Source organism: Lagenorhynchus albirostris, chromosome 15, assembly GCF_949774975.1.
Source record: "Lagenorhynchus albirostris chromosome 15, mLagAlb1.1, whole genome shotgun sequence".
Classification (NCBI taxonomy): domain Eukaryota; kingdom Metazoa; phylum Chordata; class Mammalia; order Artiodactyla; family Delphinidae; genus Lagenorhynchus; species Lagenorhynchus albirostris.
In genome coordinates this window covers 64,596,810-64,623,665 of record NC_083109.1, presented here as the reverse complement: position 1 = coordinate 64,623,665, position 26,856 = coordinate 64,596,810, and the positions used below count along the sequence as shown (strand labels likewise).

General features: G+C 48.0%; 1 protein-coding gene across 2 annotated transcripts in view; it reads left to right on the top strand.

The window, feature by feature from the left end:
* The window catches only part of SYT17 (synaptotagmin 17), a 114,090-nt gene that overhangs the window by 3,087 nt on the left and 84,147 nt on the right, over positions 1 to 26,856 (top strand). The window contains exons 2-3 of one of the 2 annotated variants that reach the window (XM_060122916.1): positions 2,348 to 2,461; positions 8,103 to 8,181. In XM_060122916.1, the coding sequence (XP_059978899.1) occupies positions 2,348 to 2,461; positions 8,103 to 8,181 (193 nt within the window). Of the gene's footprint in view, positions 1 to 2,347; positions 2,462 to 8,102; positions 8,182 to 25,120; positions 25,242 to 26,856 lie in introns of those variants that run through there. The other variant, XM_060122915.1, reaches the window with a different exon arrangement.

Sequence of the window (26,856 nt, the reverse complement as noted above, 5' to 3'; positions counted from 1 at the left end):
ATGGCATATAGTCTGTGCTCTGTAAACATTTACCAAATAAATGAGGTATATAACTGTTCTCCCCAGGTCCATCACCACCAGTGTAACTGGTTTAAATGTTTAGATTTTAGATTAGTCAGGTGAGGCTAAGTTATGTAGTGGTGATAAGTGAATCCCCGAATCTCAGTGGCTTAAGAAGACAAATGTTTATTTCTCGTTCCTGCTACACATCTGAATTAGGGTATAGGAAGCAGGGGTGGGGCTCTGCCTCACTCAGTCACTCAGAGACTCAGGCTGACAGATATTCAGACACCTCCACCCCTGCACTCTTGGTTGCCAAGCCAGGGTAAGAGAGAATGGATGTTTGTACCCTGCTTCTTCATGACACTGGTCACTTCTGCTAGAGCCCTTTGGTTAGAACTAGTTACGTGGCCCCACCCCCCAAAAAGAGGGAACTAAAAGGTGACTTGGTGGACCCATGGCATTTTGTGTCATGTTTCATCACTTTCCTTGAAGTGGAGCGCACTTGTGATATGTGGCTAAACAGTTCCAAGGGGGAAAGAAATCGTCCATTTCTTTTTATCTATTCATTTATTTTGGCTGCGTTGGGTCTTCGTTGCTGCACGCGGGCTTTCTCTAGTTGTAGCGAGTGGGGGCCACTCCTCGCCATGGCGCGTGGGCCTCTCGCCATGGCGCACGGGCCTATCACCGCGGTGGTCTCTCTCATTGCGGAGCACGGGCTCCAGGCGCACAGGCTTCAGTAGCTGTGGCACGCAGGCTCAGCAGTTGTGGCACACGGGCTCAGTAGCTGTGGCATGTGGGCTCTAGAGCACAGGCTCAGTAGTTGTGACGCACAGGCTTAGTTGCTCCGCAGCATGTGGGATCCTCCCGGACCAGGGCTCAAACCTGTGTCCCCTGTATTGGCAGGTGGATTCTCAACCACTGCGCCACCAGGCAAGCCCAGAAATCATCCATTTCTCTTCACTTGCCTGAACTCCCAGCAGAGACTGGCACAAAAAAGGTGCATTGTCAGGGTTTGTGGAATGAATAAATACATGAATAAATCAAATGATCATCTAACTTTTTGCTTGGCTTTGAAAAGCACACACTCTGAGTCATAGTTAATTCCCTCACTCCCAGGCTGAACCCTTTAAAAGATCCTAATTAGATTCTTAGAAGAAATAATATCCATCAGACAAACAAATGACAGGAGGTTGCCTGTGGAGCTAAACTTCAGGCTGAGAAAATGTAATAAGAGGGCCTATGCCTCTGGGGACTAGACAGATATGAGGGGGAAAGGTCATGCCAATTCACAGCAGGCACCATGCCCAGGAAGAGTGTCCTTCAAGGATCAGCACCCTATTCGCCGCTAGTCTGACAAGGAAGAGGCATCACTTTTATGTGACCATAAGGACGTACTTGGTTTCTGAAAAATTAAGCTCCAGAGAGTTCTGGGTTGTTGACAAGGGTGTTTTACAACCAAAAGGGCTGTATTATGGGCAATATGGGGAATGTCAGAACCATCTCTACGCTGCACTTTGGCAAAGCACCAGCAAGGCCTCCTGGGAAAGCATGACACCTTCCTGTACTGGCCTATTTGTTATTCTCCTGTGTGAATACACATGGTTTGTCACAGTATCGTCAGGTCTCACAAGGGACCTCAGAATCATTCCAGAACAACCAGCTCAATTTGCAGATGAAGGAACTGGAGCCCAGACAGATTAAACATAGCACCGTTCGACATCTGTGGCTGGGCAGGTTGTGCACTGCACAACTTAGAGGCTGCTGGTAACACAGGTCCCGTGTGAGTAGCGCCTCCTGGAGGTGTGAGGTTTGATCGTCCTACATCCTTCCATTGTGAAGAAAAAATGATCTGCTGCTTTGAATGAAAAATGGGTACAAATTTCAAGTATCTTTGAACTGAGATGATTTAAAAATGATTAGATTTCCAAAATTTTGAAGAGTCGCATATTTTTGTTTTCTTTCTGAAAGTCAGTGTTTCATTGCAGCTAAGAGCTCAAACTCGGGAATCAAGGGAGAAATGTAATTTGACCATTAATTAGCTGTGACCTTAGGCAAATCATTTTACCTCTCTAATATCAGGCTATTCATTTGTAATATGGACGATGTTACCTACAAGTTACCCATCCCCCCTATTTCTTTGCCTACGCTGAATTAGTTCCAGGTAGGAGTGGGCTCATCTTAGACTATGGGTCACTAAGCCAGTCAGTTGGGAAATACTATTCCCTGCTGTCCCAGACGTCTTTGCAACCAGGGGTATCTGTGTGATCCTGTTTTGGCCAAGGGGAGTGCTACTTCCATTTCCAGGAGATTCGATGCCACTTGAGTACCTTTCATTCTTTTACAGAGTTGATAAGTCTTGGAGACTGTGTCCAGCTGGGAAGAGAATCCATCTGCCAAGCTCTGAATCAGAAATCAGAAACCCAAGTTCTCACTCCAGCTGTGCCAGTGGTCCTGTTGTGTGAGCCACTTTTCCTTTGGGGATCTCGGTTTTCTCATGCAAAGTGAAGGGGGTTGGGTGGTGCCTGAGAGGTTATTGATTTATTTATGTCCACATAGAGGACTCTTCAGACATCATGCCTGACTCCACTGCCCATCACCCTTTTAGTTCCTCTATGAGGGGAAGGCGCTAGTCGGCTCCCTGAGAGTCCAGGACACTCCCTGGGCCATGGGTCACTAGTGGGAGGGGTCACTGTGTGGCAATGGCTGCAGCTCTGTTCAGCCCCTCCCCCACTCCATGAGGCTGGGCAGGCTCCAAGATTTATATTCATGGATGGGGGCGGGGATTAAGAAGCCCGTTTTATTCTAGAGCTTAAACTGAGTGCTCTAGAAAAGTGCTCCCTTTTTAAAGGGAGTTTTATTTTTTTCCTTTTTTAAGATGGTAGTATAGTTGATTTACAAGGTTGTGCTAATTTCTGCTACACAGCAAAGTGACTCAGTTATACACTATATATATACATTCTTTTTATATTCTTTTCCATTGTGGTTTATCCCAGGAGATTGGATACAGTTCCCTGTGCTATAGAGTAGGACCTTGTTGTTCATCCATTCGACATGTAATAGTTTGCATCTACCAACCCCAAACTCCCAGTCCATCCCTCTCCCTCCCCCTCTCCCCCTTGGCAACCACAAGTCTGTTCTCCATGTCTGTGAGTCTGTTTCCCTTTTATAGATTGGTTCATTTGTGCCATATTTAAAGGAAATTTTACACTGGTGATTATTAGGTCTAGGTTCAACTATTAATAAGGTGTCTTGATTCCAGTCTAGCTACTATCCCTTGCACATGGCTCCCTAAGTAACATTGGGAATGAGGTGGAGTGAGGGGGTGGTATAAGGAGATTGACAGGGGCAAGATTCAGGCATTCCTGGATCCCGGATCTCAGTAGCATCTAAAAGATGAGCAAAATCTCAACCCAAGCTAATTCCTGCTGTAACCAAGCAGGGTCCTATGAGGCCTTCCCAGAATAGACCCCATCCATGTCTTCTGCCCGCCTTCTGTCTATAGAAAAACTTTAGTCAAAGAAAATATTTAATCAGAGAAGTGAGAAAATGCAGAAAGAAAGGAAAACAGTCAAGCAAGACAAAATAATAATACTTTAGCCATTAAACAAAGTCAAGGACCTTTAGCTCCTCCTCAAGCACTGTGGATAATATTCTGAGCCATGTCCTTTGAGCTGTTTTGCAAATACTGAAATCCCCACCAGGTGGAGGAAGTTAACTGTATGCTGCCCACAAGCACGTGGACCCCACATGAGTTAGAACTGGAGGGTTGATGATGCTGACTCCCGATTACCTCACCACCAACCAATCAGAAGAGTGTCCACAAACCGATCACGCCCTGCTCCTTGAGCACTATAAGACTCCTCACTACCCCCTCCAGGAGGGGACACACAGTTTTAAGGGCATTAGCCCACCGTGGCCCCCTTTGTCTGGCAAAGCAATAAAGCTATTCTTTTCTGCTTCACCCAGAACTCTGTCTCCACATTTCTATTTGGCACTGGTGAACAGAGGCTGAGTTTTGGCAACACTGCTAAACTTTTTTTTGTGTGTGTGTGGTACGCGGGCCTCTCACTGTTGTGGCCTCTCCCGTTGCGGAGCACAGGCTCCGGACGCGCAGGCTCAGCGGCCATGGCTCACAGGCCCAGCCGCTCCGCGGCATGTGGAATCTTCCCGGACCGGGGCACAAAGCCGTGTCCCCTGCATCGGCAGGCGGACTCTCAACCACTGCGCCACGAGGGAAGCCCACTGCTAAACTTTTAAGAAATATTTCTGAAACACTCATCTTATGCCATGTCACAGCCAGCTCTGATGTTTTAAGATCGTAAAATTCTACTACATTGATTGGGATCAACACTGAACCCCAAATAACTATTCTTCCAATGGTTTGTGGTTTCTACTCCTGAGACCCGAATACCATTGGTGGTTCCAAGGGGACAGCATTGTGGGTGTGTGTGTGTGTGTGTGTGTGTGTGTGTGTGTTTTGCTGGGGGGGTAAGGGGAGGCTTTAGCCTTCCCCATCCCTCAGTTTCCGTCACCCCACCGCTCTTTAATATGGGCAGCTGACATTTTCTTAATCTGATGTGCTATTCGACATCCTCATTTTCAATCCTCCTTCGCAGCAGAGTCCCAACGCATCTCCTAGTGTAAAAATTCTGGGGCTACCTCTGCTGAGTAGTGTCCAAAGATTTACCCTTCCTAAGATAGCAGAATGCGTTCCATTCAGAAAAATTACTTTCCTGAAGAGCAAACATCGGAACGGCACAGCTGAGTGTTGGGCCCTGGCTTTCAACAACTTTGGGGGGTTAGCTCTGCAACCAGGGACTCCAGGGCATTGTCATGCCTTTTAAAGTGGAACAGGCTATTGCTGAGGACACAGGCAGATGTAGTAAATTGGCTCTGTGCAGTGGATTCTTGTTCTTTTCCCTAGGCAGGGTTTAAAGAAAAAAAAAAAGGAAGTAGGCTGCTTGATAAAAACTCTAATAGGCAGGATGAGAACTTGATTCAATACTGTTCCCAGCAGTTTACTGTGCGAAGCTCTGTAATAGGTGTTCAGGAAACAGAGAAGTGAAAGAGGTGCAGTATTGCCCTTGCGGGGCTGGTGGCCTAGGGATGAAACAGACATATAAACAGGTAACTAAAATACTGACTAGCCTCGGCCAGCACCTTTCATAATTTAATATTCACATGAACTACCTGGGATCTTCTAAAAATTCAGACTCTCAGAAGTAGATTTGGGGAAAAGCCCGAGATCTGCCTTTCTCACAAGATCCTAGGTGATGCTGCTACTGGTCTAAGGACCACATTTTATTAGTGAGGGGCCAGGCATTGGAAGCATGGCCTCTAGAGCCTGACAACCCTGGGTTCAAATCCTGGTTCCTCCACTAACTAGCTGAGTGAGCTTGGAAGCTCCTTCAGCTCTCTGGGCCTCAGTTTCTTCCTCTGTATGAGGACAATAATTCCTACTCAGGGTGTAGTGTCAGCATCAAATGGTATAGTTCAAGTTAAGTGCTCAGCCCAGTACCTGGCACAGAAAGCACTCACTAAGTGGCAGCTCTTTTGGGGACAGGCTATTAAGAACAATTTAATTACTTTATTTGTGTGTGTGTGTTTCGTAGAATTTTAAAAAATATTTATTTGCTTATTTTGGCTGTGTCGGGTCTTAGTTGCGGCACACGGGCTCTTCGTCGTGGTGTGCAGGCTTGGTAGGTTGTGGTGCACCGGCTTAGTTGCCCCACGGCACATGGGATCTTAGTTCCCCGACCAGAGATCGAACCTGCGTCCCCTGTGTTGGAAGGTGGATTCTTAACCACTGGACCACCACGGAAGTCCCCTAGAATTTTTTAGTTTTATTTTTTAGAAGTTATTTCATTGAAGTATAGCTGACTTACAATGTTGCATTAATTTCTGCTGTACAGTAAAGTGACTCAGTTATGTATATATATTCTTTTTCACATTCTTTTCCATGATGGTTTATCACAGGTGATTGAGTATAATTCCCTGTGCTATACAATAGGTCCTTGTTGTTTATCCAGTCTATATATAATCATTTGCAGCTACGAATCCCAAATTCCCAATCCATCCCTCCACTATCCCTCTCCCCCTTGGCAACCACAGTCCGTTCTCTATGTCTGTGAGTCTGTTTCTGTTTCATAAATAGGTCATATTTTAGATTCCACATATAAGTGATATCACATCGTATTTGTCTTTCTCTGTCTTACTTCACTTAGTATGATAATCTCTAGGTCCATCCATGTTGCTGCAAATGGCATTGTTTCATTCCTTTTTATGGCTGAGTCGTATTCTACTGTATATATTCTACTGTATATATATGTACCATATCCTCTTTGTGCATTCACCTATTGCTGGACATTTAGGTTGTTTCCATGTCTTGGCTATTGTGAATAGTCCTGCTGTGAACATAGGGGTGCATGTATCTTTTTGAATTGTAGTTTTGTCTTGATACATGCCCAGGGGTGGGATTGCTGGATCATATGGCAACACTATTTTTAGTTTTTTGAGGAACCTCCATACTGTTCTTCATAGTGGCTGCACCAGTTTACATTCCCATCAACAGTGTAGGAGGTTTCCTTTTCTCCACACTCTCTCCAGCATTCGTTATTTGTAGACTTTTAATGATGGCCATTCTGATCAGTGTGGGGTGGTATCTCATTGTAGTTTTGATTTGCATTTCTCTAATAATTAGTGTTGTTGAGCATATTTTCACGTGCCTGTTGGCCATCTGTATGTCTTTAAGAACTGTTTTAGAATTCTGAAGTTAGTGCTCTGGGCATTCAAGGAAGGCTTCACAGAGATGGCAACATTTGAGCTGTTGGGCAGAATGGGAAGAAGTATAGGGCAGGTGGAGAGCATGAGCAGATGTCTTACAAGCGGCAGAATGCTGGGCACAGTTGTTCTTGGGTCAAGATTCTGTGTGACATACGGTTGGTGGAGGCTCTGCTCTTTCTGCTCCTTCTGCTTTTTTTTTTTTTTTTTTGCGGTACACGGGCCTCTCACAGTTGTGGCCTCTCCCGTTGCGGAGCACAGGCTCCAGACGCGCAGGCTCAGTGGCCATGGCTCACGGGCCCAGCCGCTCCGCGGCATGTGGGATCCTTACGGACCGAGGCACAAACCCGTGTCCCCTGCATCGGCAGGCGGACTCTCAACCACTGAGCCACCAGGGGGGCCCTCCTTCTGCTTCTTACTCACTCCTGCTGTCATTGTTGCTCTGGAAGGGACATGCGTAGCGGTCTGCATGGAGCTGCTCTGTCCAAAACACTAGCTGTATGTGGCTAGTCATCATTTGCAATGTGCCATGCCACATGGTGAAATGACAATATTTTGGATATACTGGGTTAAAGGAAATACATAATAAAATATGTAACAAGATATATTATTAAAATTAATGTCACTGGGTTTTTTTCTTTACCTTTTTAGAAAATGTGGCTAGTAGGAAATATAAAATTAAGTATGTGTCTCATGTTATATTTCTATTTATTTGGAGCCTCTATCTGGTCCTGACTGGTTGCCTTGTTGAGCCTGGGTCAGGGTCAGTGGGAAGGTCTGATCTGGCAGGCTGGGGTATCCTCCCAGTGGCTGGGGCAGCTAGGAAAACAGGCATGGAACAGAAATGAGGGCTGGGTTTGGGGAAGTAAGGAGATCAATCACTGTTCCACCAGAAGTTCACACATGTGCTGTGTATCAGTTAGCTATTGCTGCATAACAAACTACTCCCAAACTTAGTTGCATAAAACAATGCCTGTTATTAATGCTTACACCTGTTATTATTGTTTGTGGGTCGCTTGGGAAGTTCTGTTGATCTACGCTTGGCTGGGCTGATTTTGGTCTGGTCTCTTTGGGCTTTGGATTTAGTTGGCCTGCAATGGGACTTAGCAACCAGTAAATTTTAAAAGCTACCCAGGAGATCCTAAAGCAACCAGGATGGAGAACTATTGATTTAGACCTTAAAGTAGGGGTTCTCAGACTTGAGCATGCATCAGCACCCCCCTGAGGGCTTATTCAAATATAGATTGCTGGGTCCCACTGTCAGAGTTGCTGATTCAGAAGGTGTGGATTGGGTCCTAATCATCTGCATTTTTTACAAGTTCCTAGCTGCTGCTGCTGCTGCTGCTGGTCTGGGACCACACTCTGGGAACTCCTGAACAGGAAGGAAACAGCTATGAGGTAATGATGAAAGAAGATTCCTACCAGACATAATGGGGAAGTAGAATCGGCTGGGAGGAGGAGGGGAGAGAAAGAGGGAAGTGAGGTAAGAGATTAGGTTTAAGAGTCCTCACTGCTTACCTCCTGGAGGAAGTAGCAAAGGCCAGTGAGTTGTAGAAATCTCCAGAAAGGTTTTGGGGGATCTGAGAGAATCCAGCTTTCCGTGACATAGCCTAGAGAGACTGTGGGTCTCTAAGAGAAACCTGCTTTGGCGTGGCATCGAATTCAAGGTGGCTCAGGAATGGTAGATTGACAGAGATTGAGGAAAACCTGGGGTGAGGGTAGACTTGAGGGTGACCGCCCAGAGTCTCAACTGCTGCACAACCTCCCTGCCACCCAAGGGTTTACATCACCCTCCCCCCTGCCTTGGGGCTACAAAGGTCATTGTGGACCTTTAGAAGCTGGGGTCGGAAAGGAACAATCACAGGGACACGAGGATGGAAGCAGGAGCAGGACCCACCATCATGGGTAACGGATTCCAGCATGAAATCTAGGAAACAACACAATGCAGACTAGCGTAGACCTGCGACTCCTCAGCGGGAAGCAGCAAGAACAGCAGCTGACAGGGAAAGCGGGGCCCGCAGTAGGGTCAGGCAGGGGAGGCACTTTAGAACCCCAAATTTAAGGGTAGTTCAAGTGCAGGGTCAGTGCTCACCGTAGCCCCAGTCCCCACACAAAGACATGTGGGATGAGACCCCCCCCAAACTGAGGTCCTACAGACCCAACAGTCTTCCCAGAATGCCTTTGGGATTCTTACATGTTCCATGCATCCGTCTTGCGAAGGAGTCACGATACGGCACAGCCCTTGAGCTGAGGGAAAGAGTTCTGATCCCTCTGTTTCCTGGGAAAAGTCTGTTTTAAGTGAGAGGAGACTGGATTATCTTTAACAGGTAAGTTTCCTGAAACAGGAAGAGAATTTCAGACCCAAATGCGAAGAAAGATGGGAAACAAAGAAACTTGCCGGTTTCGCACAACTGAACAATAATGTGTAAGTATCAAATTTGTTACGAGGTATTTCACAGTTGACATAAATTACATCAAAGGTTTTGACAAACAGAGCTGCCATATGATCCAGCAATCCCACTCCTGGGCATGTATCCAGACAAAACTGTAATTCAAAAAGATACATGCACCCCAATTCTCATAGCAGCACTATATACAATAGCCAAGACATGGAAACAACCTAAATGTCCATCAATAGATGAATGGATAAAGAAGATGTGGCACATATATACAATGGAATACTACTCAGCCATAAAAAGAATAAAATAATGTCATTTGCAGCAACATGGATGGACCTAGAGATTATCATACTAAGTGAAGTAAGTCAGAAAGAGAAAGACAAATACCGTATGATATCACTTATATGTGGAATCTAAAATATGACACAAATGAACTTATCTACGGAACAGAAACAGACTCACAGACATAGAGAATGGACTTGTGGTTGCCAAGGGGAAGGTGGGTAGTGGAGGGATGGATTGGGAGTTTGGGGTTAGCAGATGCAAACTATTATATATAGAATGGATGAACAACAAGGTCCTACAGCATAGCATAGGGAACTATATTCAATATCCTGTGATAAACCATAATGGAAAAGAATATGAAATAGAATGTATATAACTGAGTCACTTTGCTGTACAGCAGAAATTAATGCAACATTGTAAGTCAACTATACTTCAATTAAAAAATTTTTTTAATTAAAAAAAAGCCTTTTTGGCCACCTAGAGGGGTGGGAGGGAGATGCAAGAGGGAGGAGATATGGGAATATATGTATGTGTATAGCTGATGTACTTTGTTATAAATCAGAAGCTAACACGCCATTGTAAAGCAATTATACTCCAATAAAGATGTAAAAAAAAAGAGAGAGAGAGATAAGAAGAAGGCAGAATCAAAAGAAAAAAAAAACTTTTGACAAATGAAGATTTGTCTGAGGCAAAAAGAGTTTGATCCTTAGAAGACTTTGGTGAGGGGTTTGCTAGGAGGCTCAGACATGCCTAGTGAGGATCTGGGTAATATTTGAGCCAGATGGGGTGATGGGTAGGTAGGTGTGCCTCTGTCTGAGAAAACTGGCTGAACCGACAGTGTGAGAGCAGGTCTGGGATCAAGCAGACCAGGCCCCTTAGGAATTACTTGGTTACTCACTGGGTCAGCAGCATTTTTTTTGGAAATGGCGGGGGCCCAAGGGGCAGGGACAGTCTCTGGGTCGCGCCAGATCCAGGGAAAGGCCTGGGGTGACCAAGTGAACATACCCCGTGTTGGGCTGTACCCCATAGGCCTGTAAGCACTTTTCTTGCCCAGCTTCAAGACTGAAGAAAGAGCCCAGAGTCAGTGACAGAGACATCCATGGTTTAATGGATGGGGGATCATACACATCTGAAGCAAGGTCCTGGAGTCACACCCCACTGTGCGCAGTGCACGGCGGGCAGGACATGGCAGCAAGCTTCGCTATGGGGGCAGCGTGGGGGGTGGTTTACCAGTTATAGAGGGACTTGACCTCAGGTTGGCTCATCAGTTGCCAGGGAAACCCGCAGAGGGGCACGCCTCTTTGATAAACTATCATAGTGGAGATAGTTCTCATTGAAAGATTAGAACAATCACAAGCTGGGGTCAGGGCAAGTATGTAGGCCTTTACTGATTAGGCTCCAGAGTTAAGAGAGAAGGTTAGTCATGTGAGTAGGCGTAGGTGAAGCAGGGACTGGCCGAGCAGGGGATGTACAGAGAGCAAGAGAACGGCCATCTTGGGTGGCCTGATCCTATAGCCCCATACAAGGGGTACAAGCTTGTGTGTCAGACACCATGCACTCTGAGACTGTGATGGGGCCTCTGATCTCATCAGGGAGATCTGTGGTTCGGGCGGTCAGGAAGGCAAAATGTGGTTCCCACACAGTGAAGTCAGCCCAGCCACAGAGATGAGCCACTGTTAACTGACAGTCAGGAGACCCTTCTCCCTTCCCAATGCCTGACCTCACTGTTAACTCAGCTCTCGCCAGTACGATCCCTCACCTTCTCCAGCTTCGCATGCACTGTGTGCCTTCCCTCTAAAGATGGCATGAAGTCAGGTTAGTGAAGGCCTTGAATGCCAGGTCAAGGGGGTGGTATTTGTCCTGTAGGCAATGGGGGCCACGGGAGGCCTTTGGGCTGAGAGATGGCCCACCTTGAATCTCCCATTCCCTACACGCTGGCTGGCTCATAGAAATTATGCTCAATACACTTGGCGGGATAAATGATTCAAACAGTGTTTTAGGGAAGACGGGGCAAGTTTCCACTATTTTAGTACAGCCTCTCCTCCAGCTCTCTAAAGCAATCTCCAACCCATCCTTTCTCTGCAGGGTGGTTTACACTTACTCATTTCTACTAATTGCCCATTTGCTTTATTCATCTCTTATCGCTCAAGCTTCAGAGATTTTAACTCTGAACCTAGAAACATGGATAGTCTAGTAGGGTTTGACATTGGTTCCCACCAAAAGCACTTTGGTTGACCTATCTTTGATTTTCTTTTCCATGGTAACCTTCAAAGTTGATCAGTTTTAATGGAATTTGAGCACTGCAAAAGGCACCCACATGCATCTTAAGATAATAATGGCTTCATTTGCCCTGTGTCCAGTCTCCGGGACTCTGTGGGGTTAGAAATGGAATGATAAAACATTGTTTGGTGTCGCAGGAACTCTGCTCCCTGTCGGACCTGGACTCAGATCCCAGCTCTGCCACTGATTGGCTGTCTGACCTGGGATGATTTGCTGAATATCTCTTAGCCTCAGTTTTTTTCTTGAAAAGTGGATACTGCCTTTGTGCCTGGCTTACAGAGTTGTTGTGAGGATGGAATGGAATCCATGTATGTGGAGTGTGTAGGGCTGTACTTGGTCACAGGGTAAGGGCTCAATAAATGGAAATAGTTATTATTAAACATCACCAAGTGGTGACAGCCCTGGGGACTGGGATTCCGTTCAGGAAGCTACTCATCTTCAACCCGAGGCCCACGAAAAATGCTGGGGCCGTTTCTAGGCAAGGATGAGGAGAAATACTGTAAGACGTACTTTAAGGTACTTAAAATGCAAAACTCTTTCTCCTGGCAGAGCTCTTTAGCCTCAGAGATATTTGGATTTAAACTTGCAGGAGAGATGGGTTTTTTGTTTTGTTTTTGTTTGGGTGTTTAGTTTTCAATACTAGATAAAAGTGGAGCCAGAGGTGAAGGAAGAGGGGGGCACAGGTGACTAGGGGGAGAGAGGGGTACCGGAGTCTTCTAAGTAGGACCAGAAAGAAGACATTTATGTCATGAGGACAGGGCCAGCTTTAGTGGCAGTGGCACAGATCCCATGCTCAGAAAGACCCTGTGCTTGCTTTTGATCAAGGGGCCCCTCATTTTCATTTTGCACTGAGCTCTGAAAATTATGTGTAGCCACTCCTGCATAGCTGTAAAGGTCAGGGGTGGAAAGGACCCAGTGGACAATGAACTGCCTGCTGTTGACCTTAAAAACTGTCAACAGTTTTAAAACTGACCTTAAATTATTAAAACAGCTAGTTATTTTACCAGCAAATGAGTTTATCTGGGAACAGCAAAGTACTGTGATTGGGGACGTGCAATCTATGATAAACCTTAAGCATGTCCAGAAAACAAAGGAAGGGAGCCTGCTTTTATAGGGGAAAGGAAGGAGTTGGGAGGGGCTGTTTTAAATGACAGTTCACTGGGGGAAAGGAGGAACTCAGGGTGGTGATGACGTCTCATTAGCTTAGCAGTGACATTTCTCATTGGCCGGGCTGTTACTGTGCTAGGAGAAATTCCGCCTTGGCATTTCCTGTTCAGGAGTGCAAGGTACCTTCTTCCCTCCGGGAGACGATTGACATGGAGTCATGTCAGTAGCAGGACATGAGAGCTCCCCCTTCTGGTTTCTCGATTTTATTTTATATGAGGTTGCTGTTTTCACACTGCCCGTGTGAATCATCCAATGACCACCAGCTTTGGACCACAGGGTATCCCAGAATCCTCAACACTTTTAAGTCCCCTTGAGTGGAGAGCGAGGACCTGTATGTGTATGGGGCTGGCCCTAAGAAAGGAAAATCGTGCTGTCCTTGATCAAGGTGGATCTGAATATAACCAGGAAGGCATTTCCCTATGAGCAGATGTTAGACCTGTGCTCTCTGAAGCCCATACTAGCTGCCCTTGCCCATAGGATATCTTGCCCTGTTGTGATTTTTCCACATGTGGGAGTAATGTAACGGCTCTCTGGTGCTGCTGCCTCCTCACCATCCTTATTTCCTTTGTGGGAACTTCCCTTCTCTTTTCCTTGTGTTTCCAGTGGGCTGCCATTCATGATGTGCCGTCCCTATGCTTACATGGGCACCTGACCGAGGCAGTGCCAAACCGAGCGCTACATCCCCCCTTGCATCTGCGCTCGCTCCAGGGGCTGCCGAAGTTGAAGCTGCCTCTGTCCTCTGATTGCATTGAGATGGAAACTGCAGGTCACCAAGAGACAGACTGATCAGAGTATTTCATTCTTTCTCCAACTCCTGTAATCACAATGCAAGATTTTACTCGTACTCTTCCGGTTCCTACATGAATGTGGATTCTTCAGTTGCTCTGATGGGCACAGACCCCTGGAGCTGGTGCAGTTCACGCAGTGACAGAGTCAGATGACAAAGGGTCTGCATACATGAGCAGAAGACCACTTCAAAAGGTCAGAATCTTATGACCTTTTTATTGCCATAGGGCAGAAACAAGGCCTGCTTGTTTATTTATTAATTTATTGTGTTCATGTATATTATTTAGGACACCAATGGGGGCTTTTCATTGATCTTTCATAGAAACAGGCATCTAAAAAGTAAAGAAGCATAAGCCTCAAAGAGAATTGAGAGGAGGTCCTTCAGACATAGAACCAAAAAAGGTTTTCAGCAAGGGCTTTTCATTTTATCTTCTTTTAAAAAATAGCTTTGTTAATGTACAATTTACACGCCATAAAATTCAACCATTTTTAAGTATAAATTCAATGATTTCTAGTAATTCGCAAAGTCATGCAACTATTACCACAATATGGTTTTAGAACATTTCTATCACCACTCCCCATTCCCCCCTGCAGCTGCGTTCATTCCCCATTCCCACTACCAGCCCCAGACAACCACTAACTCCCTCCTATCTCTATAGGTTTGCCCTTTCTGGACATTTCATATAAATGGAGTCATATGATACATGGGTTTTTTTGTCTGGCTTCTTTCACTTAGTAGAATGCTTTTGAGGTGATCCATGTTGTAGTTTGCTCTTTTTTTAATGACTTTAAATATATATATATATATATATATATATATATATTTATTTATTTATTTATTTGGCTGTGCCGGGTCTTAGTTGCAGTGTGCGGGATATCATTGCCCCGTGAGGGGTCTTTTAGTTGCAGCACGCGGGATCTAGTTACCAGACCAGGGATCAAATCCAGGCCCCCTGCATTGGGAGCATGAAGTCTTGACCACTAGACCACCAGGGAAGTCCCTTGCTTTTTTTTTTTTTTAATTGCTGTAAAGTTAGGCATTACATGACTAACCCTCATTTTGCTTATCCATTCACCCACTGATGGACATTTGGGTTGTTTCCACTTTGGGGCAATCATGAAGAGTGATGCTCTGAATGTTCACACACAAGTCTTCGTGCAGGGCAAGAGCTCTGTAGACAATGCTGAATTCTCCTTCCTCACCTCAGAGAGGCAAGCTCTTTCTTGGAAGAAAATGTACCCAGGCCTCCGGGTGGACCTTGCTTGACAATGATGGATAGAGTGTTAAGACTTATCCGCTACTCCTGAGAAGGCAGGTTGATACACGGATGTCAGAAGGTCTCAGTCCCTGTATAAGGGATTTTCTCACGTTTCTCTTAATAAGGTGGGACAAGAGCCAGGTGGGACCAATTAGTCCCTTCCTGGATTGATACACAGTAGTCCCCCTTGTTAGTGGGGCATATGTTCCAAGACCCCAGGTGAATGCCTGAAACCACAGACAGTACCAAACCCTCTATACGCTATATTTTTCCTACACATACATATGATAAAGTTTAATTTATAAATTAGGCAGAGTAAGAGATTAATAACAATAAAACAGAACAATTTTAACAATATACTGTAACAAGAGTCATATGAATGCGGTCTCTCTCTCAAAATATTTTATTGTACAAATTTAATGCCTTTTCCACCTTTAAGCACTTATACACTGTGGCTGTAACTTTTTCAGTTTGAGGTGCAACAGCAAAACTAGGGCAGATTTATTTTTACTTCTTCACAATCTTTGGCTAGAAGATTCATTCTTACTGTAGATCTTAGCAAACTAGGCATACAATTTTTTTCTTCCCTTGTTAAGTCAAGGACTTTCACCTTTCCACTTAAAAGAAGCACTTTACAGCTGCTCTTTGGCACATCTGAATTGCCAGCCTTGAAGGTCATTATTAAGTAAAATAAGGGTTACTGGAACACAAGCACTGAGATAACCCAACAGTCCATCTGATAACCGAGCTGCTACTAAGTGACTAATGGGTGGGACATGGACAAAGGGATGATTCTCAGCCTAGAGGACAGAATCGGATGGCGCGGAGATTTTATCAGACTTCTCAGCATAGCATGCAATATAAAACAGATGAATTGTTTATTTCTGGAATTTTTCATTTAATATTTGTGAACCACAGTTGACCCCCTGGTAACTGAAACCACAGACAAGTGAGGACTACTGTATAAAAATGTCTGGAAAAACCTCTTTTCTCACTGGGGTTGCTATAGTGAAAAACTAAGGTTGGTGCCCATTACTGCTACTTGTTCACTGTATGGAGGGAGACTGTCGGCAGAATTCATTCATTCATTCAACAAAATTACTGAGTGCTTTCTACATGCTCGGCACTACTCTAGGTACTAGGGATACAGGTATGGGAGAAAAAGACAAAAAACAAACAAGAAAACAAACCCTGAGATCAGAATGCTTACTTCTAGTTGGAGAGACAGGCCATAAAAATATGAAAAATATATGTCACAAGGTGATATGTATTATGGGGAAAAATTAAGCAGAGAAAAGGAATAGGGTGTTCTTGGCAGAATGGAAATGTTGCTATTTTAAAGAGGAAAGTCAGAAAGGTCAGATTTAAAAGGTGACATTTGAGCCAAACCTAAAGCGGGTTGTAGTATCTAATGCTGTCTACCAAATTACCACAGCCTTAGCTGCTTTAAAACAACACTTATGGGACTTCCCTGGTGGTCCACTGAAGAATCCATCTTGCAATGCAGGGGATGCAGGTTCGATCCCTGGTCAAGGAACTAATATCCCACATGCCACGGGGCAACTAACCCCATGCGCTGCAACTACTGAGCACACGAGCTACAGCTAGAGAGCCCTACAGAGCCCACATGCTCTGCAGCCTGTGCGCCACAACTGGAGAGAAGCTCCCCTGCCACAGTGAAAGATCCCACGTGCTGCAACTAAGACCCGATGTAGCCAATAAATAAATATTTAAAAAAAAAGAATTTAAAAGCAAGTAAGAGTTCATCAAGGCTGCTAATAGATCAATCTACTAAAAGCAATCCATTTGTATACATCTGCCACAAACATCTAAAAAATAAAAAAATTTTTAAAAACCCAACACATTTATAATCTCACAGTTTCTGTGTGTCAGGGGGCTAAGCATGGCTTAACTGGACCCTCTGCTTCAGGGTCTCTCACAAGTCTTTTTTTTAAAAAAAATTTATTTATTTTTGGCCGTTTTGGGTCTTCGTTGCTGCACCTGGGCTTTCTCTAGTTGCAGCAAGCGGGGGCTACTCTTCGTTGTGGCGTGCACACTTCTCATCGCAGTGGCTTCTCTTGTTGCGGAGCACGGGCTCTAGGTGCATAGGCTTCAGTAGTTGTGGCTCACGGGCTCTAGAGTGCAGGCTCAGTAGTTGTGGCACACGGGCTTAGTTGCTCCGCAGCATGTGAGATCTTCCTGGACCAGGGCTCGAACCCGTGTCCCCCGCATTGGTGGGCGGATTCTTAACCACTGCACCACCAGGGAAGTCCCTCTCACAAGTCTTTAATCAAGGCGTCGACTGGGGTTGGGGGGTCTCACCCAAAGGCTCAGCTCGGGAAGGATCTGCTTCCAAGCTCACATGGTTGTTGTCAGAATTTCAGTTCCTCTAGGGCTATTGGACTAAGGGTCTCAATTCCTGGATAAGCACCCCTCATTTCCTTGCCATGTGGGTCTCTCCAACATGGCAACTTGGGTCATCAAAGCCAGCAAGGAAAAGCACCTGTTACCAAGGCAGAAATTACTGCCTTATGTAACCTAATCACAGAATTGATGTCTCATTGCCTGTGATCGGTCCCGCCCATACTCAATGGTAGGACATTATGAAAGGGTGTCAATACCAGGAAGCAGCATCACTGTGGACCATCCTAGAAGCTGCCCGTCACAGAGATGAAAGAGTGAGCCATGGGGGACCCCAGGGGGAAGAGTGTAACAGGCAGAAGGAATAAATGCAGAGGTCCTGGGTGGGAGCTTGCCTGGAGTGTTCAGGGAACAGCAAGGAGGCCAGTGTGGCTGGAGTAGAGCGAGCAAGGTGTAGGGGAGAGAGATGAGCACAGCAGGGCAGGTAATGGGGGCCAGGTTATGTGGGCCTTTTGACTTTGACTTTTTTTTTTTTTTTTTGCGGTACGCGGGCCTCTCACTGTTGTGGCCTCTCCCGTTGCGGAGCACAGGCTCCGGACGCGCAGGCTCAGCGGCCATGGCTCACGGGCCCGGCCGCTCCGCGGCATGTGGGAACTTCCCGGACCGGGGCACGAACCCGTGTCCCCTGCATCGGCAGGCGGGCTCTCAACCACTGCGCCACCAGGGAAACCCCAGGGAAACCCCAGGGACCCTGCTTTTAGAACCGCTGGTCTACGGTATGCCCAGTGCCGGGGCTCAGGGCCGAGTAAGATAAAATCCCTGCCTTGAAGTGGCTCACAGCTTCAGGCCTTTCTCTGGCCTCTGCGGGGAGACAACACATCAGTTCCAAAGCTCTTTCCTTGCCGTAAATCCTAGGAAGGTAGATTTTATATGCTGCCCCTTGAAATCACATTAGTGATGTACGCTCATGACTACCCTGGTGTCCTGTTTTATTTCTGCAGTTAAATCCCATCTCCGTTTCTCCTAGCCATGGCAGACAGAGGGAACAGGTGGTCACCAGCTCCCTGCTAATAACTCTTCCTATGTTTGCAGCCCATTATTAAATTGCCCTCAGATTTTCCTTCTTCAAGGCTAAATAATTAGCTACCCTTTTCTGAATCAAGGGGCGGAGAGAGTTTGGCTGACTATAGCTACCAGCCTTAGTCAGGAGCCTATGTGGTAGAAATTCTTGAACCAGTGTGAGGGCTGGAGGTATTATGGGTTGGGGGCTTCAGTGGGGTTTCAAAGGCTAGACCTTCAGATTCCTTCATCTGAGCAAGACCCTTAGAAGTGATGCCAGCAGACAGCATGCAAGATAAGGAGATGGCCAGTGGGATGCAGGGATCAGCTGGAGGTCAAGCATCACCGGTGAGTCAAACATCTTGAAGGATTATGGACACCATCAGGCCTACCCCTGCCTCCATGAAATCTTCCACCTGATCCTTTCTAGCCAATGGAACGACACTCATGGGGCAGCCTGCTGCTGGTGACCATCTTCCTCGGTAGAAAGTATGTGACCAACATAAAGATGATGTTCTTTCTTTTTTTTTTTTTAATTAATTAATTGATTTTATTTTTGGCTGCATTGGGTCTTTGTTGCTGCGTGCGGGCTTTCTCTAGTTGCAGCGAGCGGGGGGCTACTCTTCGTTGCGGTGCGCGGGCTTCTCATTGCGGTGGCCTCTCTTGTTGCAGGGCACGGGCTCTAGGCACGTGGGCTTCAGTAGTTGTGGCACACGGGCTTAGTTGCTCCACGGCATGTGGGATCTTCCCGGACCAGGGCTTGAACCTGTGTCCCCTGCATTGGCAGGCGGATTCTTAACCACTGCGCCACCAGGGAAGTCCAAAGATGATGTTATAGTGTGTGGAGGTCAAGGTCAAACTTTAGACTACCTGCATCAGCCTACCCTAGGAGGCTTGTTAGGAAATGCAGATTCCCCAGACCCCACTGCACCAGAATCTCTGCTGAGGAGGCTGAGAATGGGAAATTAACAAGACAGCCCCATCCTGCTCTTCTGTGCAGTCAGGTTTGAGAACGAATGTCCTAGTGTGTGGTACAGCTCTCCTTCTCTTTTTTGGCCATGAACAGAAAAGGACAATGGTTCAGGGCAAACAAAGCATCTAGTACAGCGACTAGTAAAAATAGTGACTTGTCTGTGTAGTGTGTATATAGTTTGAAAATAAAAAATAATAATAGCTAGCATTTCTTGAGACCCCCCTCGTTGGCAGGCACTGTGCTAAGGGATGAATCCTCACTTCCATGAAATAGTGGCTGTTAGCATCCCATTCATGGAGGAGGGAGGTGAGGTGCACAGAGAGACAGGTGTGAAGTCACACAGCTTCTAAGTGGCAGGTGGTACGACTTAGACCCAGGACCGGCTCACCCCGGAGGTCAGGATTTTAACCTCCACATTATCCCTTCCTTGCCCCTGACACACTCTTCCCTTCCAGCTGTAAAATAGGGTAAGAGGCACCGTGGCTGCAGATTAAATGAATGCTATGGGGGAAAGAAGCCACTAGTTTTGAACTATGCGCTCGTGTTTCACATGCATTTTTCTCATTGGCCCCATCTCACACCTGCCCTGGGAGGAAAGCATTATACCCATTCTTCAGATGAGGAAAACTCAGGTTCCCAGAGATTAAATGGCTTACCTGAGGCCACACAGTTATTATGTAGGTGAGGTTGGACTTGAAGCTATCAAACCACACTACCCCTGGTGAAGATGGAGATGAAAGGGGTCTGACTCCAATGCATGGTCACTCAGAGGGTTGCCCTGTTATGTCAGCCCTGGGGCCGCCCTTCCTATTTCCAGACCAGCTATTTAATTAGCCCGGAGCCTTCTTACTTCCATGGTGTTCAGAAACACTGCCCAGGGTTACGGGCACAGCTAAAACAGGACCTAAATGGCATGTGCTGGAAGCTGTATAATTAAAATTGACTTGGGAGACGATGCCGTCAGCCTGTATGGCAGAAATAGAAAGTCACCTAACCAGAATGTGTGTTGCCCATATGGACGCCAGTAACTGCTTTTGCCGTTCTGGTGCTTTTTAGTTATAATAGCTATCCTGAGGTCTGTGGTTTACAATGCCACCTCTAACTACCTTCTTAAGGATCCTGAAGAGAAAACCATTATTATGTGCCTGTGTCTGCCATCCAGGGCTGGGTCTCTGAGGGGAGAATGTGAGAGGCCAGGTTCCTTGTAGACGCTGTAGACTGAGATGAGCTTGGGCGTGCCACCAGGAGGTGACTGAAGCCTCATCTCCTGATCTGCAACTCTGAGTGTCTTTCTGCATTAGGAGGGGCTGAACTCTGGAACCATCGAACCTGCCCATTGGGCATCTACACCTGGATGTTCCACTGCCGTATCATTGTGCGCATTTTTGTCTCCTGTAATCTCTTACAGAACCCCTCCTGCCCCTCTCTGGGTCCTTATGGGGTCATGGCTAATGATACCCACATATGTCTGGTCACCTGGTCCAGGCGGACTCAAGCAGAGTGCTGGGTCCTCTGGAAACACTGCTTGGTCCAGAGGTAGGCACGTGACCTAAACAGGACCATTTAGAGTTTTTCCCTAAGATTTCATACAAAGTCTCTCTTCCTTTTGGAGCATAAACTGTTAAAATATAAGCTTAAGGCACTAGTGGCCATCTTTCTGCCATGTGAAACAAACCTACTCCAGGGGGAAAAAAATCCAATGTTCAGAGAGAAGATATGGAGAGAGAGTGAGTCCTCATGACTTCACCGCATCCCTAAATCCAGACATCTCTGTGGGATTTGCCCTTGGCCTTCCAACTTAATAAGCCCATCAGCTCTTTTTCGCTCAAGCTGGATTGAACTGGGTTTCTTTCAGGAACCCTAGACAATACATATCTGAGGTTCAACATATCCAAACACAAAACCCCAATTCCTCCCCCAGCAAACCTGCCCTCCTCCAGCCTCCCCTGCCTTCCCCACCTCATCACTGCTGATTCATTTTCGGCCACTGATTCATGGCCATGACCTTGGTTCAGACTCACACTGCTTCTTACCCAGATTGCTGCAACAGCCTCCCTGCCGTCAGGCTTGTCTGCTCGGCGCTCACAGACACACGCACACACACAGACACGCCAGAAATCTGCCTCGGCCTGACCCTTCCTGCTCTTCTATGGGGTAACTCACAAGGCTGCCAGACTACCTGGCCCCTGGTCCCTCCTACCTGTTGAATTTCAGCTGGTACCACCCTCCCCTCACTTCAGCTAGAGAGCTACTTGGAGTTCGCACTCTCATCTCTAAGCTAATGTACATGTGACCTCCAGGGGTTCTTAATCCTTTCTCTGCCATGGACCCCTCTGCCAGTCTGTGGAAGCCTCTAGACCCCACCTCAGAATAATGTCTTTTCAATCTTAGAGCAGGATACATGGAATTATAATGAAATTATAACATACTGATATACATTTTTCAAAATATTAAAACCTATTTAAATTTAACTATGGTAATGCATGTGCTTCTTCAATCATGCATTAAATAGAAAGACCTAGTGCGGAGGCCTAATAACTGCTGTAATTTTCAAACAGTAAAGGGTGTCAATGAAGAGTCAAGTTATAAAAGCAACAACTGTAATGTGATAGGAACATATGTGATTTCTACTGGTGACGAAGTCCCAGGTCAGTGACCATGGAGATGTAACTTTATGCCTTTCTAAATTCATGGGCTCCTCCACCCCAGTCAAGTACCACTGGGCTCTAGAAGAATCTCCTCATCTCGGTTCTTTGGGACTCAGCTTAAGGTCACCCCTCAGGAAGGCTTCTCTGACCCTCACCGCACTAGGTTAGGGCCCCTCCTCAGTACCCCGACAGCCCCCTGGGCCTCCCTTTATCACACCACAGGTCATATGCAATTCCATGAATTTGTCAGTGTACTGGCCTGGGGGCCTCTCCACCGAGGCCCGTGAAGGTGCCTTATCCAAACAGGCACAGCCTCGGTCTGAGTCCAGGTTTCACCTCAAAGCTGGACCGCAGGTCCCCTGTTGGGCAGGTAGAGGCTCGCAGAGCCGGAGACCCTGAAGTGACGTTCCCCTGATGAATGACTGAGGACCGATTTCTTGTTCCTTCTTTCATTGGAGGCAGGATGGTGCAGCCCTAAAGAAATGGGCCTTTGCAGCTAACCAGATCTGCATTTTCTCCTGCATTTTTCTCTGCCACTTTTCACCTGTTTGCCTTGAGCAACTCCCTTCCCCTTTCAGATCTTCACCTTCCTTACCTGTAATATGGGACGATGGTAGTACCCACTTTGCAGGGCTCTGGTGAGGATTACACAAGAATGCACGTGAAGGGATCAGCCCTCGATCATAATAATGACTCAAGAGTTGGCGGCACCCATATCAGCTATTAATACCATCCATTTGTTCATTCAACAAGCATTTATTAAGCGGCCATTGCATGCTGGCGCTTGACATAAATGAAAGTATTTGATAATCCCAGAGGTGGGTTCTATTATCCCCATTTAAAATAACCCCCTTCATTGGAGGAGGGGTGCTTGGTATTCTGAGGCAGTTTTAAGTCTTTACGGATTAAGGTACCAAACTAACCCTAAGGATTTCATCCCCCTACCCCCAATATCCGGCACTATGCAGCAACGTGGGGCAGCGGCTAGGGAAGGATTTCCGTTTAAGGGGTCTAGGTTTGAATTCCAGATTCTCGACGCTGTATACATAGCCCCTGGGCAACTTCACTGCTTTGTGCCTCCTTTTTTTCTCATTTGAAGAGTGGGACAGTAATAGTGCCCACCTCAAGCATATCAGAGAATTAAAAGATTGAATTTGCTGTAAAAGGTTTTAAAAGGTTTAAAGCCCTGCCTGGCACTGTCTCAAAAAGCTTAGCTAGGGCTTCCCTGGTGGCGCAGTGGTTGAGAGTCCGCCTGCCAATGCAGGGGACACGGGTTCGCGCCCCGGTCCGGGAAGATCCCACATGCGGCGGAGCGGCTGGGCCCGTGAGCCATGGCCGCTGAATCTGTGCGTCCGGAGCCTGTGCTCCGAAACGGGAGAGGCCACAACAGTGAGAGGCCTGCGTACCGCAAAAAAAAAAAAAAACCAAAAACTTAGCTATTCCTCATGGGAACACCTGGCAAACCCCTCCACCTCCCTCAAGTCCCCACAAGGAGCACCTATCCCAGTGGGCACCCCTCCTCTGTGAAGCCCACTCCCGACCAAGCACACTTCCCATCAGTGTTAAAGAAACATTGTGGGTACATACCATGAAGTTGTTAGGAGTACAGACCATGGTGGGTTCAAATGCCAGTGCGACCAACTGGCAGCTGTCATAACTTGGTAGAGTGGCTTTACCTCTGTGCACCTCAGTTTCCCCATCTGTAAACTGGGGATAGTTGCAGCAGCTCCCTCATAAAGTTAAGAGGAGTCAAGCACTCTGCTAGATGTATAGGAGTACGCAAGGCAGAGGAGGACAAAATGAAATGCTTGTGAAGGGTTGAGCACGGTGCCTGCAGAATTATAATCGCTCAACATGTGTTACATGCCATGTGCTACAAATGAAATAGTATATCATACTTAGAAATGTATATGTATGCTAGATATTTACACAAAATATTTACACATATGTATATTACACCTTTTGTTTATAACTTCCGCATTAATTTCCTCATTTACTCCCACAAGACAGCCCTGGAGGAAAGGCAGGGCAGAGATTTTATGCCATTTTTACTGATGAAAAGACAGAGGCAGTGGGAGATTTAAAAAGCGGGTAAACTGGTGACGGGCAACTGACGGTGACTGGCAACTGGAGATGGCTGGGCATTTTAAAAAGAGAACCAGCGAAGGGCAGTGTTCCACTTCATATCCCTCAGTGGAGACCCAGCCTCAGCTCTGTGGCCTTGGGGTGGGAGGACGGGTTTGGGGGAGGCCTCCAGGCCCAGAGCGTCCCAGCCACGAGGGCTGGCAGGCTAGCGGTGGACACGCCCGGGGGCGCACGCTCGCTGGCGCGGAGCTTCGAGCGGGCAGAGACGCAGGACGCTGGGCGCGACGCTGGGTGGCGCTGCTGGGCCGTCCCGCGCCAGACCTGTTGCGCCCAGGGCGCAAGTCCGGCAGCTTTAGGGTAAAGGGACGCGCCGATCTCTCCGCGCGCCCCTGCCACCCTGGCCGCGGTATCTCCCTCGGGGAGCCCAAGGCCCCACCTTAACTTGAGGCTCCCATTCGTTTGGCCTTTGCGTTCCTCACCGCAACAGTTCTAGGCGCGTCGGGGGGGGGGCGGGAATAAAGTTTTTCCAACCTGGTCTGGGAGAGGGCTGGATGGGGAGGACTCTCCCAGCTCCAGACTACAAGGTGGGCTGGACCGTGCCCCTTCGGCTTCACGGCCGCCTCGGAGGCCCCGCTCTTCGTAGGTGCCAGCATCGGTGCCGACCGGATGGGCTGACCCGCGCACCGCCCCCTCCCACCCCGTTCCCCTTCGCGGTCCCCTCCCCCGCCTCTGGCGCGCACTGGCCCCAGCGTCTCCGGCCCCGCCCGCGCCGGGGTCGCTGCAGTCTCCGTGGTTGCCCCGGGCTCCCTCCCCAGGCGTCCCGGCCTTAATGTAGCCTGGGGAGCGCCTCGGGGGAAGCGCGGGACAGCGAGGGAGGCCGAGGCGGAGGCCCTGGGCGCCCGAGCTCTCCCAACCTGGGAGGCGGCCCCGACTCCGGGAGCCGGAACGCAGGGGAAGGCAAGGACGGGGCGGCCGACGGAGGGGCGGGAGCCGCTCATCAGCCACGCCAGTCACGTCTGGGGCCACCCGGCTGCCTTTTTCTTTCTTTCCCCCTTTGCTTTCTCCCCTCTCTCGGGCTGGCGAGGGCAAAGTGGCCGTGGCGGCGCCATGCCCGGGCCGGAGTGAGTGCGCGCGGGCGAAAATGGCGTACATTCAGGTAGGGCTGAGGCCGGGGGGCCAGGTCCGCGGTGTGGGTGAGGGGTGCCGCGCCCCTTGCGACTGTGAGCGCGCGGGAGGGAGGGCAGACGGCTGCGCTGCCACAAACTTGCCTGGAGAAAAAGGGTGTCTGAGCGCAGGCTACCTGTGCAGCAGTGGGGGGTGCGCCCCAGGAGAAGAGGCTGGGGACCCCCGCACCCCGTGACGAAAGGCCCTAAGCGGACTCTTCACGCGCGCCCTCACCTCCTGGGGAAGGAATGGGGGTGGGGCGGACTTTTCTTCTCCCTTCCCCCACCTCCTCCCTCGTGCACCCCTCCCCAGGGGAGGGGCCGCGGGCAGGGCGGCCCGGGGCGCGCCAGCCGCCCGGCCCGCCAGCTGCCGTTGCCTTGGTGACGGCTCCGGCTAATTGGCCGGCGGAGGGAGCCTGTTCCGGCCAGGAGGGACAAGGACGTCGTCTTTCCCGAGCACTGGGTGTTGAGCGGTGGGGGACACACCAGAGGCGCGCTGGTGGTGTTGGGGGGCAGCCGATTACTTTGGGCCATTGCACTGGGGTCTGGGAGTTGTGGACCACCATCATCTTGGGGACACCCCCCAAGAATCCTTAGGCTGAAATAATTTACAAGCACCTTCTTTAGGGGGCGGTGAGGGGGCGCTGCTTGACTGAAAGACCTTTCTTCTCGATACATGGGGGGGAAGTGGCGACGGGTCAGCGCCAAGGTCATGCAGTCAGACCCGCTGAGCTGCTTGCTACTGGGGTTGGCTCCTCAGCCTGGCAGAGAAGCCTCCAGGCTCCCACAGACAGGGTGCATCTGGGCTCACGCATCCCCTCGTCATGTCTTTAGACTTTTCCACCTGCCGGGAACTCTGGTCTGCCACCTAGGCCATAGCCTTCACATCCCTCTCCTTAGGTTCGCTCCATTGACTTCTCTTTTATGGAATCCCTAGGTCATCTTTTCAAGTTCAATGAAGGTCACATTTACTGTTCACCTACTGTGTGGATGTTGTGGGGCGGGGCGCTGGTCGACAGTTGCTCAAGAGACACTTGGCTAATCACCTACTATGTATGGGCAGTGGGGACACAGCTGAGAAAGCAGCAGGTCCCTGCCCCTCAGAATGCACAGTGCAGTGAGAAAGGAACAACGCTTCTCTGGGTCTTAATGACTGCCTTCAAGCACAGAGTAAGTGACCTGCCCAAGGCCATACAGGTGCTTAGGGGTCGTGGTGAGGCCTAAAAGGGGGGCTGGTGGGGATCGGTGGGGGATTTGTTAAGCGTCTGGTATGAGGATGGCCCGGTGATGTTGACTTTCCTCCTAGAACATGGTGTTAAACTTTTTCTGTAAAGGGCTAGATAGCAAGTACTTCTTTTTTCTTGGAGGGCTTCATGGTCTGTGTCACAGCCTCTTGACTCTGGCTCTGAACAGCCATAGACAGTAGTAAATTAATGGGCATGGCTGTGTCTAAATAAAAGTCTGTGGACACTGAAACTGAATTTCATATACTTTGTATGAGTCAAGAAGTATTAATCTTTAAATTTCTTTTTCAACCAAACAAAAATATACAAACCATTCTTAGCTGGAGGGCCCTGGAAAAACAGGCTGCAGGCTGGATTTGGTCTG